At 28.5% G+C, this 22,373-nt stretch overlaps 1 protein-coding gene across 1 annotated transcript; it reads right to left on the bottom strand.

The window, feature by feature from the left end:
• Positions 1–804: 804 nt before the first annotated feature.
• On the bottom strand, positions 805–15,641 carry LOC116774810 (sodium-coupled monocarboxylate transporter 2). Its single transcript, XM_032667574.2, has 10 exons — positions 15,494–15,641; positions 8,644–8,858; positions 6,672–6,814; positions 4,517–4,719; positions 4,193–4,324; positions 3,547–3,906; positions 3,338–3,468; positions 2,904–3,154; positions 2,670–2,800; positions 805–2,546 (listed from the first exon to the last, which is right to left on the bottom strand). The coding sequence occupies exons 2-10, from the start codon at positions 8,849–8,851 to the stop codon at positions 2,204–2,206; spliced, it is 1,902 nt and encodes a 633-aa protein (XP_032523465.2). The 5' UTR covers positions 8,852–8,858; positions 15,494–15,641; the 3' UTR covers positions 805–2,203.
• Positions 15,642–22,373: the final 6,732 nt, after the last annotated feature.

The following is a 22,373-nucleotide window of genomic DNA, read 5'->3' on the forward strand; positions in this document are numbered from 1 at the left end:
TTCTCAAAATGAATCTTGAAGTCCAGTCCTTAAACAAAATATTCTTAGATTATTATTACGAAAAGTCTGTCTAAGTTAGACACTATTACTTTCGTGGTTAAAACGTCATGATTTACTATCGGATTTCCCCTATGGCAGTTTCGTTGAAGGCGGGCTGTCTGGAGTTTAAATGGGTATGTCTATAAGTGGCCCTATTATATAAGAATATTATAAACGAAGTAAAAGGAACATATTTGACTTTCAATAAAATTATTCACATAAACTATATATATTTGTAGTTTATGTCAATAATCTGTCCACTCTGAATTACAATATAATACATCAGTATAAGGTTACCTGTCAATAAGACGACCTTAAATTCTATATTAAGTTCAATTTCAGATACTTGTATATATAGCGTTTCACGTTGAAATCATAATTTACTTCTGTACTTTAACATGCAATAAAATATTTTAATTAAACATTTTGAAAATGATCCAGACTGAAGTAGAGGGACGACGTGCATGATTCGTTGAGTTCAGATTTAAAATCCTCTAAATAACTTTATTTCAAAACTTTTCTTCTGCTCCTAGTTAAAATAGCAGTGATAGAAAGAGTAGGAACATAAAGCAATATGTTCAGTTGATCAGAGTAATTGTTTGTCTTAAAATTTATACAATATGAATATTCCAAATTTAATATTTCTCAATATTATAATTCTGTTTAAATGTATATTAATATTAATAAAATGAAGGTATTTGATATTCAAATATATTCATTAGTTTTCACCGGTAAAGGGTTCACCGTAAATTGATAGTAAATGACTTCGGAGTAACTAATTTATTCATTGAATCCAAAATTTAGTAAACGACATTAAAATACCGAAGTCATGATGAATATAAATCATGTTTTATTTTAAAATATTATTTAAACATATTTTAGTTTCCCATCTTGAGAGATTTCAGAACATTTCCGAGTCCTCCATTAGAGCAACGCACGTATAAATTTTCTCATAAGCACTAAAGTAGTTTTTACGCTATAACACAACAAATGCAATTTTCCTTTTAAAAGAGGGATGAAAGGAGAGGCTTTTCACATCAAAGTACCAGTGATAGAAAAGGTCTCATCTAAAGGGTAAATTTGATCTAATAAAACTCATATTTAACAAGCGATTGTTAACATTTTCTACGTGTTCTTTGCTTATTGAATTACATAATCTTTCAAGGACCGGAATCCAAATCTAAAACTAAAAAAGGGTCGCATTACACTTAGGTACACTCGCTACAAATGATACCTGTGAAATTTGTTTCGTACATAAACCACAAGTGACTTTACAAAGTACTTTTCACTAATGTAATGTCACGGTTCAAATATAAAAAAATAATAACTAGGAGTTATGTAATCATTCAAGCGACTTTTAATAATTTACAGCGAAGAAAAATTTATTTACAAAAATGTTTTAATATTACAAATACTGAATAACATCACATAAGTACATATTATGATGTGAATTTGCGAAATCATATATAAAAAATGCAATAAATTAATAAAGTATTTTTTTATGAAATATATTAGAAATATGTATTTACAAAATATTTCGAAATCTGTTATATCTAAATTATATTAACAATGATTTGTATCTATTAAAAAAAGTCATACAACAAATTTTAAACAACTACAATTTAAGGTTAAATGTACAAATACGCAGACCTCACATACATTAAAAAACAAAATCCATCGAAATATAATTACAAAAAAAATATAAATAATAGTCCACATTCAAACGTCTATCATTTAAATTCGGGTTGAGTTGTTGTCTTAATCTACTAAAAAAATACATACACACAAATATAACAACAAACAAAAAACATTTATAATTTAATTCGTCTCTCAAACTACCGCATAAAATTAATATATTACAAAATTATGTCACTATTTATTCTAACTTAAAAAAAAAGGATTTATCGTTATAGCAAATTCAATCACATATTTTCATTACCACAGTACAATGCGATGATTTTATTATATAATCAGTCACTTTAGCATATCACATTATGGCAATTAAATATGACTAGCCATACATTAATAAATCTTTCCATTTCATTGACTATCTACACCACAAATTATAAACTAATATTCTCGCTTTTTCCAGATCTAATATGTTTAAGAGTAAAATATTTTGCATGATTTATTACTTTAATCTAAACTTAAATCTATTGATAAATCAAAGTCTGGTTCTTGATTGCAAGTTATTATCATAAGCATCGAATAATCTACTGCCATTAGAAGATAACACTGATTTCACTTCCAGCGTCGTTTCTTCTATTTTCTCAACTTCCTGCACCTCAACTACTTTCTCTTTAATAATATTAGTGAAGGTTCTCTTTTTGCCTGGCATTTTTCTAGTAATTTTTGCCACCAATGGATGAAGGAGTTTCTCGTCAAAGGCGTCGCTTTCACTGGCCGTTAGCAAACCAATGGTAACTCCTAATATTATGCAAGTAACAGTACCTATGACAGCGTACCACATGTATGACACTGAATACATCCGCATAAGAGCAGCGAAACTGTAAAATAAAAATTCCATTAAAACCATATCAAGGAAACAGTAAAATATAATTGCGTTAAATAAAAGCCTTAGTTAGCTTTTATTTCAAGATTTTCATTTTTTATAAACTGTAAAAACTTACATGGGCGATTGATCCTTTCCTTTATTATAAACGTGTTTGTCTAAAACATTCACTATTTGCGCGATTGTTGTATTTTGACTAACTAAGAGTGGTTTATGAGCTAACACGCTTAATGTGCTGTTGGGACATTTCTGAAAAAAAATGAATATTTAAAGGATTTCGTTGTCTTTGTCTGTTGATATTTTCTGAATTTTTCCAAAGTTATAAAAACAAATTCAATTTTTGATAAATTACCTGAACAGATAACGGTAGCATAGATTTTTTATCATTGACGTATAGAATTCTTCCAATGGCCATCCATGATGTGATAAAGTGGGATCCAATCATACCACACAAAGCTCCCTTTCCGTTTGCAACAGGAAATATAGCTGCTAATAAAAATACTCCGAGTAATGCTCCAGAGGTAGCGGAAGTTACTAAGAGTGATCCTTCTATTACACCTCCGACCAAACCCACGCAGAGTGATAATGACATTATTGTTAAAGCTGAAATAAAATAAAATTGAATAATTTTAAAACATAAAGAACAATTCCATATAAAATAAAATAACAACATAATGCTTAAATAAAGTGTTAAATTAAATGATAAAAATAAACAAAAAAACATCCCAAAAAAATGGCGCAATAAACATACATACATATATGTGTGTTGCAATAAAAACATCTTACCGTATATAATTCCAATTATTTTAATGACTGTCAATTGTTGTTTGTTACTGATGCCTTTAAAAGCCGGTGCCTCTGATACAAAGTCTTCCCAAGTTACCGTTGACAGAGAATTCATATTAGATACCAGGAAGCTAAAAATTTATTAAAATATATTTAGTCCAGGTCAAAAAATAGCTATAAAGATAGTTAAACAGAGTATAAAAACAAACCTTAAAGCTCCATTAAAGATGCTCCCCAAAAACAGTCCCAACATTCCCGGCAAAAAAGTAAATTGATCTTGCACATAAAATGGCAGAACTTCATCTTTAGCTACTATTTTTCCCGACATATACGGGTCACAATATTTATAAACCGCATACAATGCCATTCCGACTACCCATGACAGACTGAAGAGTATCAATACTGCTGGCACATTAGCTAAAAGTGTCCTCTTGACTCTTTTTTCACTGGACATAGAGCAGTAACGTTGGACGAAGGTCTGCTGACAGCCGTATATTGATACGGACATGAACATTTGACCAACTAATGCAGAAAGAGTATCCACTCTGACTGTTGGGTCCCATGTAAACCTGAAATAGAAAATCATAGATTTTATAACTTTTATCAATTCATCTGTAGACTTGAAAATGTTCCTAAATTTTAGTTGTCAATTTATATATGTCTAATGCCAAATATGTTTTTATGTTGAAATTTCTAGATTGCAATGGCTATTCAGATTTGAGGATTATTTCCTATTATGTAAAAACCTTCATCTATAAATACACTAGGCGTTCTTAACACGTTATCAACTGTTTTCTGTCATTTTCTATTTCTTCATTTTAAACTATTATTTTCTTTAACATATTTTTAACCTACTTCAGAAATTCCAGTCGTCTTCCTTCGACATTGTCTGATATGACCTGGGCTGGTCCCCCAGCTTGCACTGTCGCCTGGATAATAAAGGCACCGCTGACAAGTACCATTGTAAGGGTCTGGATCACGTCTGCTCTGTGATATTTAACAATATATTTGATGATTTCGTGATTGGAATCCAAAATTAATTGCACGATAGTGAATCTAATATGATAGAAATGTAAAAATCTTTGTCTCGCTTGATGGCATCCAAAATTATTTAATGGATTTATTTTGTACATAACTTAAGGAGAAATAAAAAAGAAACATCATAATCGAAAGGTATACCTGATAGCTGCAGCTAATCCGCCCAACAAATTAAATACTATCGCAACAATAGTTAGAGCAGCTGCTGATGCCCAATGTGGTAAAGCAAGGACAGCGTGTAGAGCAACACTCGGAGTGTAGACTGTGATAGCAAGGTTCAAAGTCTGACGGAGTAGGAATGTAGCCGCGGCGAGACGACGAACCCATCTTGAACCGAAACGCATCTGGAAAACAAATGGATGCATGGGTAGCATAATATCTTAAACTTGAAGAATTAAATATAGATTATAGTATTACAAAATTGACATATCTATATAAATTTAGAAATAGAAGTTTAATATTAAATAAAAATAGATACATCGAAAAGATTTTTGATATTCTTTTTAAAAAATAATTATACTTATGTATTGTACTACTGTAGTAAAATATAAACAGGGGCGAAAATTTTAGGCAATTTTTTTTTTAATTTATGTCAAAGGAGGCAAACGAGCACACGGTCTACTTGACGGAGGTAGTACCATCTCCCACGGACATCCGCAAAATTGACCACAGCTAAGCGCTACCACCATGTATTTAGTAATTTTAGGGTAATATACAGAATATATACAGAAAGATAACAGTTTTGTAATTAATTAAAATTAATTTTGATATTGACTCTATAAGTAAAAAACATTACAATAATATCTCAATTTTTTTCGTGGATATATAAATAAAATTAAACTTTTCGGTTAATACGTATTTTTTATGATAGGCACTGGCAGACGAGATGAAAGTATCCGACACTTTCATCTCGTCTGCCCGAGATCAGTTTTGCTGTAAAGGAACCGAAACGTAGGGATTATCTAGTTACAAGATAATACAAAGAACGCTCTGTAAAAGACTTAGTTCAGATTAAAAGACGTTATGTTCGGATTTTCTTCATGTTCTGAATATTTGGTAAAGACAAGTCACACAATATCCTTTGCTGTCTCAGTTTTCCGAATCACTATCATTAAAACATTTATAAATACTTCCAACATTACAGTAATGCAATTATATATAATAAATTATTTGAAAAGATTCCAAGGAATACATTATTAATTAAACATATATATAATTATTATATAGAATGTATTATTTTTAATAAATTATAATTTTTCTTATACTGTTTTTCCTCGTAACTATATCTCTTCAATTTATTCACTTTGAACTTTGATTATTATATTTCAAACGTTCCAGTCGCTGCTACTTCACATAAAATTAAAATTAATTTACTTTAATTAATTATTTACGAATATTATTTTAAAAAATAAATTATAATAATATTTTATATTTATCAGATTTGATTTAATTCTTTAATTCCAAACATTGAATGCTATACGTATTAAGAATTTTAGGAACTAATGCCTTCGTTTCAGAGGCAATTTTTTTTAAATTTAAAGTATTGATTTTTTTAAATAAAAAGTAAACAACTAATAGCAGTAAATAGTTTTTTGTGATAATATTTATCAAACAGAGATAAATGTAAAAATAGCAAAATAGACTTCATCTTTGTACTCATTTCACTCTAAAATATATGCAGACGGTATATTAAGGATATTATTTTAAATTATATAAACAAATAATTAATAACCGCCTATTCCTTTGAAGCTATTTCCTGTTTTGTTTACATAAGGATAAACTATTTATTATTGGTTCATTACACTATATATGAGAACGGTATGTCATTGTTTCTATATTATAATTCCGAAGAACTGGCTCTATTTAATGTCATTTTTATACTGACACTTATTGCTTGTTAAATTTTCAACGCTATTAATAATTTGATTTTCTTATTCGTCAAGGAAGCCAATGAGATTTTCAGAATAATTTCCAATCTTGTGTTTATACAGTCACACTTAACAAGTCGTTTCAATATGATTTTTATATGAATACCAGAAGTAACTGTTATCTCCAACAGTGACAGTCAATTAAAAATAATCTTAATTCTAATTTCATTTAAAAAATATATTAGTTTAAGTCCAATGTACACGCGATTCGGCGCAAGAATTTTTTGAAATGTATGAAATTTAGTGAATGACTAAAGTTCCATTATAAAGAGTACTTTCATCAAGTTCTGATTCTTGAACACACGTATTTATGCTATATATTATTATATATAGAAGAGCTAATGACTATAATAGGAAGATATGTTTACCTGCAAATATTCGTAGACGGAATTCGTACTGAGTCTGTAGTATACCGGTATGAAGATCCAGCAAACGAGAGGAAAAGCTAAGACCATGCCGTAAAGAGTTTCCCACATTGCTGAACCAAAGTACACTAATTCAGAAGGAAAACCTGAAAAAAGAGCATATACGTAATTAAAGTTGATATTGTTTTGTAAATTTAACTTTCTCATGATTCGAAAAAGATAATCACAGAAAAATAATTCGGTAAACGACAAAGAAAATATAAATATAATAATCTTAAAGTTGACATGTCACAAAATATTCCGAAATTGTCTTTAAGTAATGTGACGCAAGAAATGCGTACATAATTTAATTTAAGCAACATTCTGAATACTCAATAATTTCAGTCAAACAAAATGCAATTTGCATTAAAAAACGAGTATTTCGTAACTAATCAATGTAGTGCACTTCCGTCAAGATAAAAATAATTGTTTTGTCTCAGTCATTATAATAAATCGTTTGTCATTTTCATAGACATAAATCATGAGTTTTAAATGCACCATTATTATTGATAATATAATACAAAATATGTTTTTATTTTTATTCTATTGGATTATTAGAAGCATTCAACAATGTATAATATTCTACAGTGCAAATGTTCAAACAGGATTACACGGCTTCCTACAATTCAGCGACACGTGTGTGACCACGCTATCATTTATTAGCACGTGATGTCTTTTGTTACTTTAATTCGACACCAGCGGTTCAATGTGAGTGTCAAGTATTGTATATGTTGTAGAAAAAATCGCCTTTACATATAGTAAACCGTGATGGACAAACGATTATATTTCACTGATATAATTATTATCAGGTTTTTTGTATTGAATCTAAATTTATATTAATTAAAATTAAAACATGGAATTTCTTTTCCAAACAACTATTTATATGAAAATCACAAATTGCAACCCGTAATAAATAAATGCATATTAATATAGTTGACAAAATAGTTGATATCTACATCAGAACTATGACATAAGAATGTTAAAAATAACTGTAATTTTCTTATTTCATAAACACACATGCAATAGAAAATCACACACGAACATTAGTGAGCAATAATCATTATTGTACATAAAGTCAAAGGTCGCAGATCGAGAGATTTAACTTGAATTACATTATAACCGTATTTCCCCACAATTAAAACTGTTTGTACGATAGATTAATCGGTGTAATGATTTTAATATATATATATTATAAGAGTTATAGTTTAAAATTATCCTCATATGTTAGCTCTATGAAGGCTTCTTGTATCTGATTAAGGATAGCAAACTAATTTGAAGCCTATGAAATGTCTTCCTGATTCATATACTGACATAAATACACAAATAATATACATAATAATCGTTCCAAACTAAAACATACAATGAAATTATCTCTATCCCAAAGATTTCTTATAATAAAAGATTATTTAAATGAATTTACTATTAAAATCATAATCAATATTTCTCACATGTGGTTATTTTAGTAATCGTTATTCAGTTATAATGTATAAAAGAATTTATTCATACGTCAATAAAGTCTATCAAAGAAAGCAAATCGTCGCAAAATAATAGATCTCCTCTGTAGAACGGTCGAAGGATACAACAGTTTAAATTCTTATCAGATCACATTAAATGTCAGAAACGAATGAATTATCATGTTACGCGCAAGTGCGGTTGTAGCGGCATAATATGCGTGAAATGAGATGTGAAATTTTAATTTTTAAAATTGTGATAATTAAAAAAAGCCAACCAAGTTATTGCCCATTAACAATTGCGCACAATGATTGTTGGATTCAATTCATTACAGCAATAAAAAAATTAATAAAATAATAGAATATAAATATGTTAATGATTATAAGAATTAATAATAAACGTGAAGAATAAGTAATAATCATAATTTAATATTAAAGAACAATAAAAATAAGTTATTGTTTATTCGTTTTATGTTAGGACTTACCCAAAAACGAGCGAACTCCTAACGTTCCTCTTGATACGGACAGTATCATAGATAAAGTCGAAACCCCTCCACCGGCGAATATATACGCTCTCTTGGCATCGCCCCCGGCTGCAGCATCCCTTTTCCTCTGCCACAACGGGAAACAAGAAGACGCACACACGAACAAAGCGAACACAACGCATTCCCACGCCAACAACCCGGGATGCATTTTGAACCTGGCAATAAGAGAATATATAACATTTACATGAAGATATTTTTTTTTTATGAACGATACGTAAAACAAACATTATAAGATAGATATTTTGTTAAAGTATTCACTCAAGTAGGTTACAAATTTTCATACAGAATCTTATGTATTGATTATAATTTAAGTATTTAGGTGTTTCGCAATGCCTATACTAACTGTGATAAAATTAATAGAAAATAAAACAGGTATGTATGATCTGTATTGTGTTATATATATATACATATATATATATATATATATATATATATATATATATATATATATATATATATATATATATATATATATATTGGTAATGTGATATTTTAAATTTGATGTCTTTTGAAAATATCCTCAATTGAACAATAAAAAAGGATTTTTTTCTTACTATGTAAACATATTTTGCAACTGAATAATACTGTATAGTATTCTCCTAGTACATGTTATTTATTCATACGCAGAAGGTCGACTTCCTAGCAGGGTGTGTGTTTCTATTTGCATTAACGTGTGAATTAGATTTAATAAACATAACTCACAATGAAATACAGATCAGGTGTTCAGAACGAGGTGTTATAAATATAGTCAGTAATCACTAAACATCCTTACCAACGATAGCCTCAAATTTAAATGATATCTAATTAAGAATGTGTTTTTGATTGAATGTGAGTTAATAGTCTACATAGAGGCATGACATCTGTAACAAGGGCTACAAAGTTAACAATGAAACAATTGTTCTGCACATCTTTGTAATACAAACAATTATACTTCCCGTCAATATTCTTTACAATGAAACAATTTTATTTTTTTAATATACATTGACATTGAAATGAGAATAAAATGGTATCAAATGTATTATAGCAATATTTTTTTTCATTAAAACATAAATTTAAGTTACTACATCAGCATGCAAATAACATTCAGCATTTTTTATTAAATATGAAACAATAAAATAAAGTAGCATTAAATATTGTTGAACCGAACTATAAGACTTTTAACCTATATCGTCATTCTTAACTATCATGACTAACAAACTACCTTGGATTTAAAAAAAACTCTAAAATTATAACAATTTAATTTATAACTCAAAGCTCACACTATTATTACAATGTTTACAATCTAAGCTTTCAAGTAATTCTCAAGAATAACATGAAATAATTATATAATAACGAGTGGTATGAAAACATATGTTTTTGATGGAGTCATTATGTACACAAAACAATTTTACGCTTTACGCCTCCACCTTACTTATTTAAAGTTATTTTAAGCCTTATCACCTGACATGATGAGTAATGAAAGCTAACAGAATTTTCATTAAGCAAAATCTCAATAGCTGCGAGCGTAACCAATATTTTTCACCAGTAAGACTTATCGATAAATATTAAAATAAAATGATTTTTTTTTATAAAACAATGCATTTAAATCAATCGACAAGACCTAGTATTAATAAACATGACCAATTGATATTAAAATCTGGCCCATCTTCACGTTATCTTTTTGTTTCTGGATCTGAATACATCGGATATATATTTACATAAATTTTCCCCAACATCCAATGATGGATTTCAAAAGATTAACTAAGAATGTCAGGTGAAGAGGGAGCCTTGATGACATATCAATGACAACAGTACATCCGTAAATCATTTATACATCTATATCTCTACCTGATCGGACTTAGTTTTATGAGTAAAAACTCTTAAGCAGAAGAAATATATGAAAAAGTGTGCGATTATTCCCAAGTTAGATAAAAGGTTTACGGTTAAATACTATGATGCGTAACCGAATCTATTGTGTGGGTTTTTTTTCTCGATTTTTACATTAATCTCAAGCAAATCTGTTATATGTGTCTATGGATTCATTAATTACCTTAAATAGATCAATCAATTCCACTATAAATTATTATAAACTGACCTGATTTTAATATAATTGAATGATTTTTTATGTATTATTTTATTTCCGATGTCACAACAAATGTTGGTAAGATATAAAAGTCACTATTTAGTATTGAAGGTTTTCAAAGCAAGATCAATGAAGTAGAATGAACGTATGAAAAATCATTTGAATTTATCACAATTAATAGAAACTAATTTTTCCATATATTTTACTTATGTTTCTATAATAAAATTTACAAAATCATACATAGATTAAGAAATACTATAATCTATTCAGACACTCTATCTGGACATCTTAAATATTTAGAATACAGACTAAACTTCTCAACAAACTCGTGAGACTGCTATTCAAAAAGTCTCCAAACATTAATTGGATATTTTATCACACGCTTCCTGAGGTTACTCTGTCTTCCGAGTATTTGTTTGGACATAAAGTAAGACTAACTAAATTACAGTCCAGTCCAGTAAATCAGTCAATATATAGTTTACAACGAGTCTGGCAGTCTTCCATATCAGACCGCAAGCACGTGATCGAAGTCTGAAATAAATATAGGTATTTCAACTGTCTCAAATTTTTAAATTATTATCGAACGCTCGAGTCTTCAGCACAATATCCGGCCCGGGGATAATCAATCATAAGTGACAGCTTACGAGAAATAAATACAAGAAAAAGATGGAAAAACTTGTCCTCTCGAACAATAACAAAGAAAAGTATTCGAATATAAGTAAATGAAATCAAAAAGTGAAAGATCGATCCATTGCCATAGAAGATGAAACGTGGCAAAGTTGGCAACTTTTGCTGAATATGTTTATTGTAAACAAAGCTTGTAACAAATCGTTTTGATTCCGCTAATATATTTTATTATTATGCCTTCAATGCTATCAGAGAATTATTAAAAAATATATTTTTTTAATCATTACCAAATTAGAAATTAAGGTGTCATAAGTTTTAATAACTATGCCGAACTATATGCAATGAGGTCTGATATATAGAAAATTATATTATAAATATTATCAAAGAAACATTGGTTTTTAATAAACATAACGTTAAAAATATCACTTCTACATATATATCCAAGTAATATTACATAATACGTGTACAATAAAAATAATTACCTATTAAAATTTATCAAAATAAATTAAATTGTTAAATAAATCCATATGTATCAGCTAATTAGCAATCCAAGTAGGCAATAATTGTCTATTTTGTAAGGCAATCCTAATAGGCGATATATTTTTCCTTTAACTTATTATATATAAATGCTAAAATCATATTACTTTTAGATCATATATTGTTCTTATATTGAAGGCTTTATGTTATTTCATTAGAGTCACTTAAACATGTCCAGACGCTGTTACAAGAGGTGAAGTACTTTTGCTTTTTACGGACCGCATTATTAGAATAATATTTTTATCAATATTCCCATTTATACGACATCTTGCAATAAATTATATTAAATTAACTCCCAACAATCGTACGTAAATTGATAAGATAATACGTCCGTGTCACGTATCAAAATATTGTAATATATTACAATTAAGTACCTTTATATTGAAATCAAACAGAAAAGAAAGAAAGAAAATACACTACCTGGAATTGAACCAGCAACCGCTGAAATAACGATTTAATGTTAAAGAAATGTAATATGTAAGGAAGTCGTTTCTTTGAATGTAAATGTAAGACATATATATATATATGTGTGTGTGTGTAGGCCTTTATAACTGTTAACAAGCAAACTTTTTATGTAGTGTCTATTTGTAACCCAATACCATAAAACTAGAAAAAATATTGGTGGACCTTAAATTGACGCTATAATGAGAAGATCTTTTTGTTTTCTGCCGCGCGACAAAATAATTATTCACATATTTAATGAAAAAAATTAGCTCATCCGCAGAACATTTAATTATAATTTTGAAATGAACGGGGCTTAATAAATAACTTGAATGATATGATCGTCAAGTTAATTAATCAAATTAATATATTTTTTTTATTTGTTAGTTTATTTTTATTATATATAACCCACAATTAATTACGTGAGAGTAAAACTCGTTACAAATTATATGAAAACTTAATCAAAACTTTGATCGAGGATACCAAAACTTTTTTATCGCCGAATCAGTCCCTGGTTCGCCGAAAAACAATCAAGTTTTGAAAATCAATCTGCCGATTACGTACTCAGAGATGTTTGTCCATGACATCAGAATTGGCATTTTATTTTAAAATCCTATTCATTTAATAAGCTATGGGATTAAAATCCAAAAATAATGAGTTGTACTGTGTTCAACTTCAAAGTTTCTACAATAAAATTGTATATCAACATTACTATATAAATATAAGCCTACATATTTATTCACATCTATACGTAGGCATAAATCCATAGGACACATCCCAACGCTCTCCTAACGCATTTACAAAATATAAAATATTGTAATCACGTTTTTCTGACAATTGAATCAAACAAAATATTTTCTAATTTCATTACTTTTCTAAAGATTATTAAATATTATGAAGACATTCTGACCGTAAGGGCACAGACGGGTCCCTCTAGGCGAGTCACTAATACGTATAACGAAGCATTACAATATATAAACTAGAAACTAAAATTTAACAGTTAAATAATTCGTGATTGTGTTAAATAATCAGCTCATTTTAATCAGTGAGGTCTAGTCTGCGTGTTAGTTTATGACGATTGCGTTTGATGCATATTTTCATAGAGTTTCTTACTTGCAAGACAACATATCCAAGAATATTATTATATGTTAGTCGGTAAAAAGACATCGTAACAAAAAATCTCGTAGAGAAACGAGTTATTTTACCTACCATAATAACCAAATGGAATGTTTTTGTTGTGCCTTGCTCAAAATCCTTATCAAGTTCAAATTTATGCTCAACCTAGTCCGTTCAACTCATCGAGTTTAAAGCTGATGTCGTGGGCCCAATGAAAAAAAGCAGCATCTAACTCAACAAACATGATATTAACTTATGAAGTTCAATAAAAAGAATAAACCTATCAGGGAGCTCCCAGTGACATTACAAAGTTATACATTTCTAAATAATCATCATTGCGCGATCGCAAACTCATTTCAATTCGGTAAACTAACCGCAACATATCTGTGTCTATGGCGCCGGCTTTTTACCGACAGCAATATTAACTTTGCATTGTCACTAATCGATAAATTTATTAGTGACATAACAATTTGTTAATAGAATTTCTACAATTGAAGGGCCTTTTTAATGTGTTTTGTTTCTACAACCCTAGAAGCGCAAGACGGTCTCGCATTTATCCAGTTTTTATTTTTTAACTCATTGCCACTTATAGTGCAATATAAAAAGCAATCGTCCAGGTTTCATTTTATGGTCACTTGTGAGATTCCATAGATAATAGGTTGATAACAGTATGTTTACTATAAGTTTTCATCGTCACACTACATACTAAGCGTTTCCAGTATCTTATTCATTAACTATAGCGATATATGAATGAATAACTTGAATTCTCGATGTAATGGGACGATACACACATGTGCTAAGCATAATGTTTGTTAATGGACCATAAACACATGCTAATAAACATGTATAGTACCTACTAGATAAAAATAAATAAAATAGCTTTCAATTCAAACAATTTAAAAACTATATATAAATAACTAAAAAAGTATGTTTTATCCAAATCTATATTCAAGGTTAAGGAAGTTTTCCAACTAATTACCTGACATCAGTAATTTAGGGATTATTATAGTGTAATCCTATTAAATTTTAGATATAAACATGAATATACGTACAAAAAGTTATACAGCCTATAGAATGATATAAAAATAATAGATCTCCTTATAAATAACAAATCTTGTACCAGAGATGCGATGACTTACATGATATTATTGTATCATTTACAATTTCAATGCCTTCATTTATGGCAATTTTAAAATATAATTCCCTTAATATTGTTTATTTGAAATAAAATCTTCGCGATTGGTTTCTTCAATAACAAAACACTGTTAGCCAATATTATTTGTATGTTAAAAAATAATTTTCGTTCATATTTTATATCGAAATTAGTTATTACTGAAAAGATTTCTGAACTGTCATTGCAATTAGCAGTTTGTACTTTGCCACAGACAGAGTCGTTGTGAATCATGGACTGTTTGTTTTATTATCTTTCATGCCTCGATGCAATACTATTAATGCAAATTAAGTTATGCACCAGACGAAAAAGACCTCTTGAATAACTTTTCACATAGGTATAAATATACTTATTAAACAACAATAAGATTTTATGAATAAAAATGAAATAATACGAAGCATATTTGATATTAATATTAATTTTTTTATATATGTATATGTAATAATAAAAAAATCTTTTACATTAACTACGTTCAAACTGAATATACAGCTCTGCTACCAAGTGTCGAACTCTATTTTAATATAATTAATTTTAATTTATATAAATAATGTTCTCTTTATTTCCAGAGACCTTAATGTTTCAAAATTTTCCTACCATTTGTTAACACACTAATAATACTATAATGATATTAATTTATCTCGACTTTTAATTTAGTTTTACGAGTAAATCTAATCTTAATAAAAAACTCAACGATATATGTATAGCTATAACGTGATGACATCTAATTATAAATTCTTGTTCATTAACATTTAATTAGCTATTAAAAATCGCACATATAAATGTAAAAAATAAATTACTTTAAAATATATACACTGTAATAAACAAAATAGACTCACAATTCCGTGTTCCTTAAATAGTACAAATGAAACTTGGCACAACACGTCCGCACACGTCGTGAGGCGTCACACAAATGGCATTAAGACAATATTGCAACGTGATGGGTATTTATTGCTTTTAATATTTAAAAAGGGAGGATTAATTATTGTTTGTACTTATATTTATATGATAACGGGAATCATACAGACTTGTCCTATAACATCCGAGATGAGGACAACATCAAATGTATTTGATCTGTATGAACAGTGAACTCAAAATTTTCTAAGCTAACTTCATTTGAACTGCATTGATTTTTCGCTCTGCCAAATATACCTGATGCAGTATCTTATACATATGTATAAAAATTGCTATCTCTATAACTATTTTTCCTTAATATTTATTTTATTATCGTCTTTTATACATTAATTTGAGTTTAAAAATGTTGGTTAAGAGAAAAAATTAAAAGAATACAAGCATTTATAACAATAGAGTTATCAAAACTGGGTTCGTCTTTTCTTAATATGCCTTATAATTTGTTTTTTATGTTACATCATTAATGTCTCGTTATTTAACTATGAATGAATAATAACGAAAAACATTATAATAATAATAATAATTAAAAAAAAACTACTTAAATCTGTTTCTATTAAAAATAACCACATACTTATAGGATAACCACATACTATAAGTCATTATAGGAGGAATGTGAAGTGCTGTTTGAATCTCTTGTTCATAGGACACTGCTTCTGCAGTTTATTTGAAGTGCTTCTGCTAATATTACATTATTTGGCCTTAACACAAAAAGATCCCGTAATGCATTTATGGATTTTTTTGTTAATTTAGCGTACAAGAATTATAATAATCAATCCAAGCAATGTTTGGGTTAGACAAATCTGCTGGTGATTTATTTTATTTTGTTATAAGTGTTATTCTACGTATTCAATCCATACGGTTAATTCCAAATGAATATTTATATATATATACTTGCAATTTCCGTATTTTTTTCACATAAAAGTAAATTTATTGAATACAAAAAAATATAAAGATGTTTAACTTATACATTCTTGTCAATAGCTCGGAAAATTCAAAACTATTTGCATGATTTTATCTATCATTTTTTGTTTATAATTTCTTCCTCGATATCAATTTCTATATATCAATCAAAATTCTTATTTATTTTACATATTGATGATAATGTTTTCAAAATCAATATATTTATTTTTATTAATATTTTAATGTCTTTTATATAACGTTATTCTAACTATCATCAACTTATATCATATAAACTTCTTGTCTCTATTCAGCTTAATAAAAAATCTTTCCGATCTCACTCTATATGCGTGACACACACATTTGCGCATAATCTTCCTTTGAATAGTGACTAATAGTTCCCTAGTTATTAGAAGCAGCATCTACGATGTCTTATCTGCAGACTCGTCTCGTGATTGCGTCCACTGATTCCCAACGTGTTTTTACGCTGATGATGCGTGGTCCGATTGACTGCAGAGTTTGCATTTGTATTTTATGAGATTTAAAAAGTACACATTTCTAAGAAACGGGTCTTAAATTATTTTGATTACACGATGTGATCATGTATGGAATCGTGTCCAATTTTTTTTATTTATCATAAAGGAGCAAGCGAGCAGACGGCACCTGATGGGAAGTAGTCACCGTCACGTCGAACAAAAATATCCCATAGCTTGAATTCAAATATATTCTATATAAACCTTCTACAACAAAACATTACATATTTAAGATTTTATATTAATTTACTAATTATAGAAAAAAATTGGATACGTAGGGTTAGTAAAATAAAGTTGGCAACACTCAGCAAAACGAACGATTTAGTAAATAGTAGTAACTTTAAATGAATATAAATATTTTAATCTCCTATAAATCGCTATTCTAGAGTGGTATCATTCGGAACACTTAAACAGAACTCGTCTTTTTGTCGTCGCAGTTGGTTTTAAATACATTCTAACGTTTTAATTAACGATATGAATAACAATTTACTTTTGTATATTTTCGTTACGCCTTGTTCACATTTTTTATTAATAGCACGTGATCGTTTAAATTTTGTTCTTTACGATTTATTCACGTAAGTTAAATAAAGTAATTTATACTCTGTATTCGTATTTAACTCTTTGTTGTATACTTCACTGTTTTAATTTTGTTTAAATTGCCTTTTGTTATAATGTACTATTTATATTTTTTTTTTCGTATGTTTAATGAAATATAATCTACGTATATAACACTGGAGTTGACATTATATTGTTCATCGTTTTGGATAGAAAATTCATAAGAACATTTTTTTTCTATCGATTTTATAAAAAACGTGTATGAATTTTAATCCTTTTCTAAGAACAGAAGATTTAATACACAGCAATGCAATACAATTATCAATTAGTTACGCATAATTTCCTTAAAACTATATTTTGCTAAGACCAATACAAAATAAATCACGATAGGTCTCAGGTAGCTGTTAGAAATGTACTTATTATTGGTAGTGTTCTTAACCTTAATAAGAAAACCTTTTTTACGCTATTAAATATTAATTTGATTTAATAAATTACTTTATTATAATTTCTAAAAATTATTTCTTCATCTGTTTCGAGTATATGTATTGTTTGTATCGATATTTGTTTATTAAATGTAACGAAAAGAACAAAAAAATCTGCCATATAATTTAATAGATTACCGATAAAATTAAATCGTGATGGGATCAACCCCACCCACTATCCTTAAGATCATAACATCATAGCAAAGAAATACTACACATTTATTTAATTCTGTTTGCACACATCCTACTAGAGTGCATAATGTAAAAATTTTTGCTTGTTTCGTTATAATATCTTTATATCCGAATCCTTTTTTCAATTTTGATATATAGTAAGGGTGTAAATTAGCGTAGATGCTCAAATGTTACCTTTTAAAACGAAATACTTAACTAAATTTCACTATAAGATTCGAAAGATTAGACTCAGACTAAAGAACTAAGGCCAGTAAAAAATTTTCCGTGAAATTGCTGTCACTTATCTAACGATCGCGTTGTTGCGTTATGTAAGAATAAATAGACTAATTTCCCTTCAAGTCCTTGACGTTAGTAACACACATAGCTTACTGTTTCAGAATAAAATGAAATATTAATAAGTAATTTTTAGTCCAATTGTTTATTGAGAATTAATTGTACAATTTTGAGTGAATTTGTGTAAAAAAGGAACCATTAATGATCAATACCATCCAAGATTCTGAATAACAGGTTGTTCTGATACATAAAAATAACATTAAATAGATATTTATTCACCCGCTAGCGGTAATAGGTAATAGCGGGTAAATACACGTAAATTACGTGTAGGAGTTTTACGTCATTACGTCGTTGGTGTGATCTGGCGTGATAACTATTCCGTGCCAACATCAAGACAGTTTGATGCAAAGTATTTTTTTAGGTATTGTAAATTTTATTTGTGTTTGCTAATACCTTATTTGTTAGAAATGTGAATGACCTTTCTGCTAATATATAAATTGTACAATGTGGCAAAGACCGAAAAATTACTTCTTGATATACTATTAATTCATGTATGATATTTAAAAAGGATTATATCAGTAAATTAGTCTGTCTCTATCGTCACGCTATCCCATTCGTATCCTCGTTGATATATTTCAATTAATGATAAATATTTTTATATTAATATTGAGTTATAGTAAAATCTTTCTTAACTTTATCAGTCCACGTATAGTATATTATCTAATAGTAAACTCTGAATGGACAAGTGAATTTTAGATGCGTCGATGGGGCGTAAAATATTTGTCAAGAAGTGTTAATAAAACGGTACTATTTGTTTAAAAAATAAGTTGTAATTTATACCATGCGAAGGCTGTGTCATAGAAGTTTTACCTTCTTTATAGTCCCATACATTAACTATTTATTCAAATACATTTCGTGTATGTACATGCATTTGGTTAAAGTCTTGTACATAATTCATTACACGTATTTTTTATGTTCTGTATTTTAAATAAATTATCAGATTAAAATGTAAGAAATAAATAATATATGAATATCGTTCTTGATAGAGACGTGTTGTCAATATTCCTTTGTTTATAATTAATAAAATATTTTTATTCCTGCTCATTCTTAGTTTCTCGATAAGCAAATGTGAATGTAATTAAGGTTAGACCATTACATAACGTAGCAATAATCTCCGTTAACTGTTTTATACAAACCGCATATAATTAACTACATACCTTGCTATATTATAATATTAATTGGACTAAAAATAAGTTATTTTTATAGCATCATATGATTACCTAACATGTGTATAATTATCTTGTGTTGTTCAAACAACATATCGGATTTTATAGAATATTATTGCTTACTGCCTATTCTGTGCGAAAATATATAATTTTTGTGATACGTTGGGCAAACGAGCAGACGGCCTACCTGATGGAGTTAGCTGTCCTCGCCCGTGCACATCCGCAACTATATCAACATATTATACAGTAACAAATAAATTGCATGTAACATTTTCCATCGAATGTATTTTGGAATATTTCACATACATTTTTACGTCTTTTCTTTACAGAATACTAAAGTTTATTATACAACGTAATAATTTTTTAAATACTACGTCGATGGAAAACAATAGTTCGGCCGACGTGATGTGAAGCGGTAGCTGTAGTCTAAAGAGACCGTAAATTTCAATGGTATGACCAGCTCGTTGCCGGCCTTTTAAATACATGTTCACTGCCCTCTCGCAGAACCTGATTACTTCATACAGAGAACTTACGCACCGGTAATCAGTGTGAAGATGGAAATGCCGATGGCTACCTATGCTTTTGGCATCATCATCGTCACTTCTTTGGAACACACCCCATATACAGGGAAGAACACACAGGAAGACAATATATCTACAGCTACTTAATCTTTATGTTTCAATAATGTCTCTTAGATACGCATTAATCATCATCGACAATTGTCATAATATTTAAATGGAGTCGTAAAATTATATTTGTAATAACAGTAGAAATGTTAAAATAATAATCTACCGTATATATACGAAAAGAATACTTTTCCGAGACAACATTATCTTTCCTAAGCTTTCTAATCTTTGAGTACCGAAATTTAAAGTGCCAATTAAATTTGTCCCTCGGAAAGATCGAAACAAAGACATGTAAGAAACAAAGACATCTAAACTATAAAAGAAATAATATTTGTTTTAAAATTCATAAATTATAAGCCATTTTAATCAATGCATTTATCAAAAATTTGCATTTTAATAGTAGTTGTACATATAGGTACAGTTTTCATAATCATATAATTACTTTTTATTTCACACAACCAACTTTATCCAATAAATAACCAGCCGTTCAAATTGTATACGTTATTCGATGTACGTGAGTACTAAAAAAAATAATATATAAATATTTGTTGTTTACCCCTACAAGATAACTCAGAGACGAAGATTTAAGTTATTTAGTTAAAACACCTTTTTTGGGAGGTAAGTATTTTAAAGTTATCCTTGTGAAACGCAGGTGATATCTATTTTCCTTGTATTACAAACGTGGGGTTTGTTTATCTTGTGCTTCCCCGATACCGATTCCGATCAAAACGTTTTATTCACCTTGTTTTTTATATGAATATACATATATATATGTATGTATAATATATATGTATGTATAATATATATATATATATATAACTTTTTCTTTTTCTCCTTTGTATATCTTTCGTATGTTTGAATTATGTAACATTCTAAAACATATATTGTCTTAAATTACTCAACAATTTCTCTTTTTTTTAACGTGCTCCAAACTCTGACATATTATTTTCTTATAGATGAATTAACACTGTATAGTCTAGGTGTAAATCTTATATAATTAATCATGGATTTTCATCCAAAGTATAGGTTTAAAAAAATCGTTTCATATAATTAATTCAACACTAAGTATCAAAATTTCAAATGAAAGTTATAGATACACTTCAAATTAAATTAAAACTTGTTAAAATATGCTAACAGTTAAAAACATTCGTGTGTGATACAGGGACTTTTCTTGTATGTGGATTACATACTTTTATTTAAACAAATATAAAACAGATATATTTTTTGTTCATTGATGCAAATTTCTAAGTTAACGTTTTGATGTTTCAAAGACTGAACAATAAGAGACGTAGTCATGGAGTCGGAACAGACGGTACGCAGATCAATTCTTAATTATTTTATTTATCACATGATACCAATCTATGCCGCGAGCGTTCATTATGATGCCGGATAAAGATTTTGTTAAATGTATTAGTAAATTTTTGATATTAAAATTGTCGTGTTTAAAATCTATTTATATATAACATATAGTCTGTCGAAGAGCCATGTCCAAGTTGATTATTAGGAGCTGTGACGTCAGCGATGTTATCGTCACATAACACTATTTCCACCTATCAGGTTATCCATTTTCACCAATAAAGCACTCTCACTTACTCACACCACTTTATTTTCAACTTTAACTAACACTTAGTAATTTCTCCTGGATAGCTCTCACACCACTGTGTCGTCGCCACAGATGTTTCCGAATATAAATGGTTTTCGTGGAGTCATTACATTTACTCTTAATTTTAAATAATAAGTTACAAAGATTATTCGTAGTAATTCAAATAAACAGTAATCATTACAAAAGTTTTCGTAATCAATTATTAAACCAACTAAACTTTATATTGCCATTTAAAATTTAAAGAAATCATAATGGAATAACATTGATTACAAAATAGTTACTGTTTAAGTTTGTGTTTTACTAAAACTCACAAAATAACTTATCTTTACATATTACAAATCACGATACGAATTGCCATTTACTTTCCTTCAATACAAATCCTACGACGATCTATAAAACAAATAATTTTGTTAAAGTTAT

This window comes from Danaus plexippus, chromosome 23, assembly GCF_018135715.1.
Source record: "Danaus plexippus chromosome 23, MEX_DaPlex, whole genome shotgun sequence".
NCBI classification, from domain to species: domain Eukaryota; kingdom Metazoa; phylum Arthropoda; class Insecta; order Lepidoptera; family Nymphalidae; genus Danaus; species Danaus plexippus.